At 42.9% G+C, this 12468-nt stretch overlaps 1 protein-coding gene across 7 annotated transcripts in view; it reads right to left on the bottom strand.

Moving 5' to 3' along the window:
* PDE4DIP (phosphodiesterase 4D interacting protein) overlaps nt 1-12468 on the bottom strand; it is a 1776665-nt gene that overhangs the window by 984364 nt on the left and 779833 nt on the right. For all 7 annotated transcript variants that reach the window (XM_069737152.1, XM_069737153.1, XM_069737154.1 and 4 more), the window contains one exon: nt 5470-5597. In XM_069737152.1, the coding sequence (XP_069593253.1) occupies nt 5470-5597 (128 nt within the window). The remainder of the gene's footprint in view (nt 1-5469; nt 5598-12468) is intronic.

Here is a 12468-nt window from a genome sequence, read left to right as displayed (position 1 = left end):
AAAAAAAAAATTGCGAAATTTTCCGATACCCATAGCGTCTCCATTTTTCGTGATCTGGGGCTGGGTGAGGGATTATTTTTTGTGTACCGAGCTGACGTTTTTAATTATACCACTTTTGTGCAGATACTTTTTTTGATCGCCCGTTATTGCATTTTAACCCAAAAAACGTAATTTTAGTGTTTTGATTTTTTTTCTTACTAAGCAGTTTTGCCATCACGTTAATCCTTCTTTTTTATTGATAGAGAGGGCGATTCTGAACGCGGTGATACCAAATATATGTAGGTTTGATTTTTTTTATTGTTTTATTTTGATTGGGGTAAAAGGGGGGTGATTTGAACTTTCATATTTTATTTTTTTAAACACTTTTTGTGGGCATGCTTCCATAGCCTCCACACGATCGCTTCTGCTACATGGAGGTGAAGCACAGATCACCTCTATGTAGCAGAAATGCAGAATTGCTATGAGCGCCGACCACAGGGTGGCGCTCATAGTAATCCGGCATCAACAACTATAGAGGTCTCAAGGAGACCTCAGGTTGTTATGGCAATGCACCGATGACCTCCGATCATGTGACAGGGGTCAGCGGTGCGAGCGCTTCTGGCGGCGAGGCCGACAGCGCTTGTTAAATGCCGCTGTCAGAGTTTGACAGCGGCATTTAACTAGTTAATGGGCGCTGGGCGGATCACGTCAGCTGGCAGAAAGTGGTTAAATAAAAGTGGAAAAGCATGTTTTGTTTTATTTCAAATACAAGACTTTATTCTTGCTGTCTTTATTTACCATATAACTATACGATTAGTAATGGCTAGGGATCTTATAGATTCCTCTCCATTACTAACCCGTGAGCTTGATGTCAGCAGAATAGAAAATACAGGGTAACACCTACTGTTTTTTTAACTTAATTATAGCGCAGGCAGATGGTGATGGATACTCCCATCAACCGCTGCCTCCTTTCACTATTAGTAGCGGCAGCAGGTGTAGGCTGATGGGCGTAATAGTCCCATTAGCTGTCTTCTCCTCTCACTGTTATCAGTTGAATACAACTCATCATTCTCCACTGCTTGCGCTGAACGCCGGCCGAGCATGGAAGAATGATGAGAGCAGTCTTCAACACCTGGCGCCGGGAAACTGTACTAATTGTTCTGCTGCTTCTCAGGCGCTGATGCATATCATACTGATGACATCCCTGTTTGTCATCAATGTGCACGTGTGGGACGTTTTGCAGCCCGTGCTGCTAGTGAAAAACGGACATGTCAGCGGTACGTGGAAACGCACTGACATGTACACAGACCCATTCACTTGAATGGGTCTGTGTGTGTAAGTGGCTCCGTGTGAAAACTGTCACCACACATACTGGACACAGTGAAATGCTCGTTCTCAGGTTGGGCTAGGCTTCTTTTGGTGTCATAGTTGTGGGCTTAAATGATAGGTCCCTGAACCTTCAATGTCCTGCCTCCAATTTTAAATACTGCGCCTGCGCAGTTAATATTGTGGTCTTAAAAAAAAATGGCTCCAACAAAATGGCGCTAAAATACACAGTATCATCTAATCAGCAGCAAGTGTTGCTCTCAATCTGTGTTTCGAGGACCAGTGCGAAAGCGCGCACAAGAAGAGGAAATTGGCGCTGCTGAACTCAGAACACAAGGGTCGGTGCATGCGCAGATGGAGAGCATTGCTTGCTGATAGATGCTACTGTGTGTGCGCTGCCGACGCCCTTTTGTTGGAGCCAATTATTTTTTTTAAGACCACAATATTAAATGCGTAGGCGCAGTATTTAACCCCTTAAGTCCCAAGGGTGGTTTGCACATTAATGACCGGGCCAATTTTTACAATTCTGACCACTGTCCCTTTATAAGGTTATAACTCTGGAACGCTTCAACGGATGCTGATGATTCTGACATTGTTTTCTCGTGACATATTGTACTTCATGATAGTGGTAAAATTTCGATAAGACTTGCGTTTATTTATGAAAAAAACTGAAATTTGGCGAAAATTTTTAAAATTTCGCAATTTTCCAACTTTGAATTTTTATGCCCTTAAATCACAGAGATGTGTCACACAAAATACTTAATAAGTAACATTTCCCACATGGCTACTTTACATCAGCAAAATTTTGGAACCAAAATTTTTTTTATTAGGGAGTTATAAGGGTTAAAAGTTGACCAGCAATTTCTCATTTTTACAACACCATTTTTTTTTTAGGGACCACATCTCATTTGAAGTCATTTTGAGGGGTCTATATGATAGAAAAAAAAAAAACAAGTGTGACACCATTCTAAAAATTGCACCCCTCAAGGTGCTCAAAACCACATTCAAGAAGTTTATTAACCCTTCAGGTGTTTCACAGGAATTTTTGGAATGTTTAAATAAAAATTAACATTTAACTTTTTTTCACACAAAATTTACTTCAGCTCCAATTTGATTTATTTTACCAAGGGTAACAGGAGAAAACTGACCCCAAAAATTGTTTTACAATTTGTCCTGAGTACACCGATACCCCATATGTGGGGGTAAACCACTGTTTGGGCGCATGGCAGAGCTCGGAAGGGAAGGAGCGCTATTTGACTTTTCAATGCAAAATTGACTGGAATTGAGATGGGACGCCATGTTGCGTTTGGAGAGCCACTGATGTGCCTAAACATTGAAACCCCCCACAAGTGACACCATTTTGGAAAGTAGACCCCCTAAGGAACTTATCTAGAGGTGTGGTGAGCCCTTTGACCCAACAAGTGCTTCACAGAAGTTTATAATGCAGAGCCGTAAAAATAAAAAATCATATTTTTTCACAAAAATGATATTTTCGCTACCAATTTTTTATTTTACCAAGGGTATGAGAAGAAATTGGACCCCAAAAGTTGTTGTGCAATTTGTCCTGAGTACGCTGATACCCCATATGTGGGGGTAAACCACTGTTTGGGCGCATGGCAGAGCTTGGAAGGGAAGGAGCGCCGTTTGACTTTTCAATGCAAAAGTGACAGGAATTGAGATGGAACGCCGTGTTGCGTTTGGAGAGCCACTGATGTGCTTAAACATTGAAACACCCCAAAAGTCTAGATGTGTTGTGAGAGCTTTGAAGTGTTTCACTACAGTTTATAACGCAGAGCCGTGAAAAAAAACAAATTAATTTTTTTCCCACAAAAATTATTTTTTAGCCCCCAGTTTTGTATTTTCCCAAGGGTAACAGGATAAATTGGACCCCAAAAAGTTGTTGCCCAATTTGTCCGGAGTACGCTGATACCCCATATGTGGGGGGGAACCACCGTTTGGGCACATAGCAGAGCTCGGAAGGGAAGGAGCGCCATTTGGAATGCAGACTTAGATGGATTCGTCTGCAGGCGTCACATTGCTTTTGCAGAGCCCCTAATGTTCCTAAACAGTAGAAACCCCCAACAAGTGACCCCATATTAGAAACTAGACCCCCCCAAGGAATTTATCTAGATGTGTTGTGAGAACTTTGAACCCCCAAGTGTTTCACTACAGTTTATAACGCAGAGCCGTGAAAATAAAAAATCATTTTTTTCCCACAAAAATGTTTTTTTAGCCCCCCAAATTTTTATTTTCTCAAGGGTAACGAGAAATTGGACCCCAAAAGTTGTTGTCCAATTTGTCCTGAGTACGCTGATACCCCATATGTTGGGGTAAACCCTTGTTTGGGCGCATGGGAGAGCTCAGAAGGGAAGGAGCACTGTTTTACTTTTTCAACGCAGAATTGGCTGGAATGGAGATCGGATGCCATGTCGCGTTTGGAGAGCCCCTGATGTGCCTAAACAATGGAAACCCCCAATTCTAACTGAAACCCTAGCCTTAGCCCTACCCCTAACCCTAGCCCTACTCCTAATCCTAACCCTAATGGGAAAATAGAAATAAATACATATTTAAAATTTTATTATTTTTTCCTAAGGGGGTGATGAAGGGGGGGGGGGGGGTTTGATTTATTATTTATATTCTTTTAGCGGATTTTTATGATTGGCAGCCGTCACACACTAAAAGATGCTTTTTATTGCAAAAAATAGTTTTTGCATCTCCACATTTTGAGAGCTATAATTTTTCCATATTTTGGTCCACAGAGTCATGTGAGGTCTTGTTTTTTGCGGGACAAGTTGACACTTTTATTGGTAACATTTTCGGGCACATGACATTTTTTGATCGTTTTTTTATTCCGATTTTTGTGAGGCAGAATGACCAAAAACCAGCAATTCATGAATTTCTTTTGGGGGGGAGTTTATACTGTTCCATGTTTGGTAAAATTGATAAAGCAGTTTTATTCTTCAGGTCAGTACCATTACAGCGATACCTAATTTATATCATTTTTTTATGTTTTGGCGCTTTTATACGATAAAAACTATTTTATAGAAAAAAAATATTTTTGCATCGCTTTATTGTGAGGACTATAACTTTTTTATTTTTTCGTTGATGATGCTGTATGGCAGCTTGTTTTTTGCGGGACAAGATGACGTTTTCAGCGGTACCATGGTTATTTATATCTGTCTTTTTGATCGCGTGTTATTCCACTTTTTGTTCGGCGGTATGACAAAGCTTTTTTTGTTTGCCTCTTTTTTAATGCGTTCACAGAATGGGTTAACTAGCAGGACAGTTTTATAGGTGGGGTTGCTACGGATGCGGCAATACTAAATATGTGTACTTTTTTTTTTATTATTTAGATAAAGAAATTTTTTTTCTTTATTTGGGAATTTTTTTTTTTTTCTTACACATGTGAATATTTTTTTTTTTACTTCATAACATTGCCCCAGGGGGGACATCATGTTATAGGGTCAGATCGCTGATCTGACACTTTGCAGAGCACTGTGTCAGATCAGCGATCTGACATGCAGGGCTGCAGGCTTTCCAGCGCTTGCTTTGAGCAGGCGCTGGTAAGCCACCTCCCTGCAGGACTCGGATGCAGCCCCGCGGCCATTTTGGATCCGGGGCCTGCAGGGAGGAGATCACATCGCCTTGTACCGAGGGTCTCAGGGAAGCCCACAAGGAGCCCCCTCCCTGCGTGATGCTTCCCTGTACCGCCAGAACTCTGCGATCATGTTTGATCGCAGTGTTCCTTGGGGTTAATGTGCCAGGAGCGGTCAGAGTCCCAGGTCACCTCGATGGGATACTACGTCATATGGGATTAAGGGGTTAAAATAGGAGGCAGGTCACTTTGGTTCAACGACCTGTCACTTAAGCCCAAAATGATGATGATGAAGACAGAGCACGATAAAAAGGATGATGCCAGAGCAGAAAAAAAGCCTGCCCATAGGCCATCTTGGAGCCAGAGCATCTCATTAACTCAAAATTGCAAACAACAACTACAAGACGTATTTCTTCAACACGGGAATCACTTTAGTCAGTACAACAGCGCCAGCCTGACAATGCTTGTAATTTACTTGGCAAAATCTTGAAGACAAGTTCGTTTTAAACTACCTCATGCGAATTAGAAAGCATGCTTGTGAGGAAAATTCAAACACCCTTTTTCCACACCTCCAAAACCACCTGAAAGCTTCCTCTCAGCCTGCAGAGCCACTAGTTGCTCCATTGTCCTCATCAGAGTGTCTTCTAGTTGAGCTCTAAGTGCTTGTGCAGCTAACAGCTCATTGTGAATGGCAGAACTGCAAGAGTTAAAACAAGGAAGAATTAGATTATATAAACAGGTTTATTCCATATAACAATACCAAGTATATATACAAAAAAATGCATGAAAAATAGATTTGTCACTCACAGAGATTCTGTTTCTCTGAGTCTTCATTGGAGGACACAGAACCATGGGATAGTCTGCTGCCATCTGGAGGCTTACAATATTATAGTATTTAAATAAAACTGCCTCCTCCCCTGCAGACTATACCCTGCATGCTGCAGCAAGCTTTCCACACAGTTTTGTGAGAAAGTAGTATGAAGACAACATAATTAAAATAATTAAGGCAAGAAGAAACCTAATTGTATGCCCATCATGGCAAAAAAAGGAGCGAGCTGTGTACCCCAATGAAGACTACAAGAAACATACATTTCTGTGAGTAAAAAATCTACTTTTCTCATTCGTCTCATTAGGGCACACAGAACCATGAGAAGCTGTCCCTAGAGTGGGATAAAAATATCATAATGTTACCACAGAGTCTTTGGTCATATAACTCAAGAGGAAGTCTGGGCTACTGCTTCCTGTAGTATCTTCCTACTAACACTTGCATCTACAGAGGCAAAAGTGATAAATCTGTAAAACTTAGAAAAAAGTATGCACCAATGCCCAAGTAGCTGCTTTACAGAGCTGCAAAGCTGATGCCTCATGATGAACTGCCCAGGAAACCCCCATTGCTTGCCTAGAGTGCGCCGTAATCATAAATGGGGCCACCCTGGCTTTAGCCTCATAGGACTGGTTGCTTTAGAAGCGGCTTGACAACTACCGGGCCCTCTGGTATAATAAACAGGGAATCAGAACACCTGAATGAGGCAGTGGTTGATAAATAGTACCTTATGGTTCTAACAACGTCCAACCTGTGCAGAGCCTTCTCAGTAGGATGAGGTGGTGCCGAACAAAAGGAAGGTAAAATAATAATTTTATTAAGGTGAAAACTCAAAACTAACTTTGGGAGAACAGACAGAACTGACCTCAATGCTACCTTATCCTGATGAAAAATAAGGCGAGGAGTGCGACAAGACAGAGCCGCAAGCTCAAAGACTCTCCTCATAGAAGTAATGGCTATAAGGAAAGTCATCTTATAAAAATGAAAACGTGTAGAGATCTCTCTGATAGGCCCAACAGACGGAGACTGAAGAACCTCCAAAACAAGATTCAGATCCCAAGGATCTAGGAGAGTTCAATAGCGTAACTTAACATACACCACCCTTTGGAGAAAAAAAGTCTTAACCTGTGGCTTAAATATCAAATCCCTCCAAAAGAAGATCCGAGGACCTTGTCACTAATTTTGGCATCTTGTGATTTAATCTAGATGCCAACAAATCTATATCCGGTGGACCCCAAAGCCAACAAAGCTGCCTGAACACCTATAGGTGAAGAGCTCATTCTCCTGTGGGCAGCTGCTGGTAACTTAAAAAGTCCCATTGGTCTACCCCTGGAATATGGATGGCTGAAATTAGAGGAACCATGTCGTCTGTCAACTATAAAATCCCTGTGACCTCAGCCATGGCAGATGGGCTTCGAGTGCCCTACTGGCGATTGATATTGTCCACAGCATTAGCCTTGTATGATTGAATCCTGATCATCAACCCTTGGATCAAGTGCTGCCACTGTAAAAAGAGCCAGACAACTCTGAGCTCATGGACATTGTTTGGCAGAAGTCTCCCTTGCCTGCTCCCAACTTCTTAGACCGTCAAGCGATGTAAAATTGCTATCCAGCCAGAATGGCTCGCTTCAGTGGTGCATACTGATGTCAACCACCACATGAGAAACTGGCGACAGCAATGAGGGAGACAAGTAGGCAGATCCAGTGACTGTATTGACCTGTCACAAGAGGCTAGAAGCGTGTTCTGTAGAGATCTAGACCAAAATTGAGAAAATGTTTCAAAGTTCTCATGGAAGACTAAAGAGATAATCTCTTCTCCTCAGGAAGAAATACCAATGTCTGAACGTTTTTGAACACCATTCTCAGAAAGAGTAGCTGCTGTGTTGGAACTAAAAACAGACTTTGCCCTGTTGACAATTCAACTGTATTGCTCCAGAATCTGAGGAACGATACGCAGGCTCTCTAGATTTTGTGCAAAGGATGGCACTTTGACAAGAGTGTCATCCTGGATCGTAGCAGTGCCATAACCGGGGCCAGGATCTTCCTAAATACCCTGGGCACTGTGGCCAGTCTGAATGGAAAAGTACTGAGAGTGATCTTGACTGACCACAATACACAAAAATCACTGATGGGCTGTAAAAATTGGCGTATGTAGATGAGCATCTCTAATATCTACCAAAGAAAGAAATTCCCCGTCTTCCATGGATGCAGCTACTGACTGGAGAGAGGAAGCCAAACCCTTTTGTTCAGGCGCCTTAAATCTAAAATAGGCAGCACAGAGCAGTCCTTTTTGGGGATGATAAATAGGTATAAATTAAACCCCCTGAAGCCCTCTGAAATGGGAACACCTACAATCACCACAGCCTGAAGCAGGGAAGCTATCACCTGGTCAAAATTGACTCACACTGGGAGACCTGGGAGGGCGAGAGTAAAAGAAACGATCCTGAGGTAGAGTGGTGAACTCTATTCTGTAAAGCTGCTTTAACACATCAGTCTTTTGCCGTCAGTCTCAATCTGGTGAATTTTGAAAAAAACAGATCCGGCGAATGTTGCCGCCGGATCCGTTTTTTTCTCAGAGACTTGTATTAGCTACGGATTGCGATGGATGGCCTCACGTTTCATCCGTCGTTCGCTGGATCTGTCGAAAATTGTTTATCCGGCGGCCAGAGAAAACGGACATAGTAAAGTTTTTTGTGTCCGTCGAAAAAATGGACAGCAACGGATCAGTTTCCGTCCGTCGTTTGCTAGAATGGAAGCCTATAGGGCCAAATCTGTCAAATGACCGAATCCAGTGACGGATTTTTAACTGAACTGAGCATGCTCCGATTTTTTTAGGATCCGATTAGCTGGATCAGCTTGTCAGATCCGGTGAAAAAACGGATCCGTCGCATCAGTTTTTCACAGTCTGCGACGGATCCGTTTTTTTCAACATTCACCGGATTGAGACTGACGGCAAAAGACTGATGTGCGAAAGCAGCCTAACCCAAAGAGATGGCCTCCATGACCGAAAGATCGTCAATTGCCCCCAACCATGCCTCCTGAAAGAAGAGGCGGCGGCCACTCATCCAGATGAATCCCTGAGGGCTGCCCATCAAGCATTGACCTTTCTGTTGCCTCTAGACCAAGAGGGCCTGGTCCTTGATCCAGAAATGTGTCTGACTACCTAAAAGGTAGCTTTCCTGCATGACCATCGGTCTAACCTGCTGACCCTACTTGTTCAGTGTAGGCAAGTAACAAAAGGGACGGACCTGCAAAGCCAAATGCCTGTGAAAAGGACAGTTAGCCCAGGACTGAGGAAGCGGGGAGGTTCTGATGATTGTTGCTTCAAAAATGATCTTATCTAGCCTGGTATCAAATAGTGAGACCCCTAGAATGGTAGTTAGCGATCTTTTTGAAGCTAGGTCCTTGAACCACAGCATGCGTCGAATTGCTACGCAATTACTTGCTGCCTATGCAGAGAACTCTGCCACAGCTAAAGGATGCTGAACAAAAATGCTTGGCTAATTTCAAATCCTGGGAACCAGCCAACAAATATCATTGCAAATGCTTAGCCCATACCATCACTGCCTTGGAGACAGAAGTGGCAGAAAAGCCTGGGCAATGGGTAAAACCTGTAGCCTCAAAAGTGGACCTCGCCACAGACTCTCTAAAGGTACCTTCACACTGAGCAACTTTCCAACGAGAACGACAGCGATCCGTGACATTGCAGCGTCCTGGATAGCGATCTCGTTGTGTTTGACATGCAGCAGCGATCAGGATCCCGCTGTGACATCGCTGGTCGTAGCTAGAAGTCCGGAACTATATTTGGTCGTCAGGTCGGCGTGATTCGTCATGTTTGACAGCAAAAGAAATGATGCCTGCAATGTTTTTTCATGGAGCGAACAACCAGCGAGAACGGTAAGTACGTCACTGGATCGCTCCTGCATCGTTCTGCTGTTGCCGTGTTTGACGTCTCCTAACGACCTAAACAGCGACGCTGCAGTGATCGGATCGTTGTCTATATCGCTGCAGCGTCGCTTAATGTGACGGTACCTTAAGTCTATCCATGGGGTCCTTAAGTGCTGCAATTTCGGCAAGAGGTAGAGTGGACACTTTAGATAAGCAGGACACAATAATATCTACAACCTGTGGAGTAGACCAAGAGATCACCAGCTCTGCTAGAAAGGGATATAACACCTCCATATGACTATGCTTCTGAAATTGTTTGTCTGGGACTCCACATACTCTCTGTAACACCTCTGTAAATTCCTCATGGTTATAAAAATTTCTGAGCACTGTGCTTACCCCTCCTAAAGAAAACACTGTTTCTGCAACGTGTGGGGGCAGCGCAGCTGTCACTCCCAGAGAGGGGTCAATAGCCAACACCAAACTGTCCACGATTTCCCTGAGCTTTCCAACCTAATATGGATCTAGGACGGATTCCGAAACTGGATTCTGAGCACTGAGGGGAGTCAATCCTCTAGGAAGGAAAAAAAAGGCATCTGGGCACCTCCTCTGTGAAGGTGACTGGGATGAGGAGGTAACCATTTGGATCGCTTTCATGAATGACCATATTGGTGCGGGGTAGCTAGGGGTTCTGACTCACACCGGCAATCGGAGCTCCTGAGGCAGTAGGCAATCGTTCCACCACTGTAACCAGCGTCCTGGACACCCTAGTTAGTTCAGCAACAGACTGAGCTAAATCACAAACCCAGGCAGGAGGGGTCATATTTTCCTCATATATCAGAGGTCCACTATGCGGCTACCAGCAAGGAAGCAGGAGAGGTACAGGCAATACAATAGGTCACATACTGACTTGTGGAAAACTTATTATTACACGTGCAAGCTGCGGTAGTGGGCGTGCATGGTCCTCTCTAGACTAAGACATTATGAGTGATAGAGAAAATTTTTTAGAATTGAGTGTCCTCAGTGGTTGATACCTTTTAATGGCTAATTGAAAAGATGGTAACAAATTGCAAGCTTTCGAGACTAATCAGGTCTCTTCATCAGGCACAGACTAAAGCAAATTCTGAAGAATCACATATTTATGCACAACACAGAACTGTCATTATGGGAGAGCTTCATTCAGGACACAACTGACCTATTGGATAAACTATCAACAATAGGAACCATCCTGGCCACCATGGATGTGGAATCTTTGTACTCCAATATCCCACACCAGGATGAATTAAATGCCTGCAAATTATTCCTGGAAAACACACACAGGGACTGATGCGAATTCTGTGGTGAAACTTATAAAATTCATTCTCACTCACAATTACTTTGAATTTGACAACAAGATCTATCTACAGGAGACTGGCACAGCAATGGGAAGTAAAATGGCTCAACAGTATGCAAATCTTTTCATGGCCAAGCTTGAAAGTGATTTTTTGTCCACATGTCCCATCAGGCCTCTGGCGTACTACCGCTACATTGATGACATTTTAATCATCTGGACGGAGTCTGAGCCACAGCTAAAGACGTTCCATGAACAGTTTAATCAATTTCATCCCACCATCAACTTGACACTCAACTACTCCTGTACTGAAATTAACTTTTTGGACACAATCATTAAGCTGCAGAACAATAAAATAGAGACATCCCTGTATCAGAAGCCAATTTACTGTCCAACATACCTTAAATGGGACAGTTTACATCCAAAACACAAAAAACTCTACTGTCTACAGCCAAGCCATCAGATACAATCGTATATGTTCCAACCCAATGGATAGGGATGAACACCTTGGTCGCATCAGAAAGACCTTTTTGAATCAGGGATACCACCCAAGAACAATTGAAAACAAGATCACAAGAGCCACCAGAATATCAAGGAATCACCTGCTACATTACAAAGCTAAAAAAGAAAATAACCGGGTACCTCTAGTAGTTACCTACAATCCAAATCTGGAGGTGCTAAGGGGAGCTGCATGGAAATTACAACCTTTACTACAAAAAGATGCCCGCTTACAATCCATTTTTCCAGACCCCCCACTACTGTGTTTTAGGCAGCCCCCAAATCTAAGAAGCATCATTGCCAGAAGCTCCCTGTCCTCTCCAATAGCTGCAGGTACCTTTCCTTGCAACCAGAAAAAAATGTAAAACCTGTCCATTTATAATGACCACGGACAAGATAAAGATCAACAATTCACATCAGGACTACAATATCCCAGGTACTTTCAGCTGCGTCACTTCTAATGTGGTGTACCTAATTATTTGTACTAAATGTCCAACTGGGGGTCTGTATGTGGGGGAGACAGGGCAAAAGCTTAGAACAAGAAATAATTCTCACCGCCACACAATAAGAGAAAAAAGAATGGATCTACCTGTGGCCAAACATTTTTGTATGCCTGATCATAGCAACATGGACCTGAAATTACTTATATTGAAAGGCAGCTTAAAATCTCAGAGAGACAGAAGAATCTGGGAGTATAAACTTATGGCGACCTTTGACACACTTCGTGCAGGAATGAATTTGTTGCATGGATTTATGTCTTTTTACATCAATTAAGGAATTTGCACTTCAGACCATGTGGGGGCATCACAACAGAACCAGACCCAAATCAGAGGACAACAAAACATTCACTCCTAATCTAGGAACTTTCCAATATTTATGGACACAACTGTTTATCACTTATCACTCTCCCATAATGACAGTTTTGTGCTTGTGTGTGCATAAATATGTGACTCTTCAGAATTTGTTTTAGTCTTTGCCTCATGAAGAGACCCGAGTAGTCTCGAAAGCTTGCAATTTGTTACCATCTTTTCA

The sequence above is a fragment of the Ranitomeya imitator genome, chromosome 8 (assembly GCF_032444005.1).
Source record: "Ranitomeya imitator isolate aRanImi1 chromosome 8, aRanImi1.pri, whole genome shotgun sequence".
NCBI classification, from domain to species: Eukaryota; Metazoa; Chordata; class Amphibia; order Anura; family Dendrobatidae; genus Ranitomeya; species Ranitomeya imitator.
This window is presented reverse-complemented; position numbering and strand designations above follow the sequence as displayed.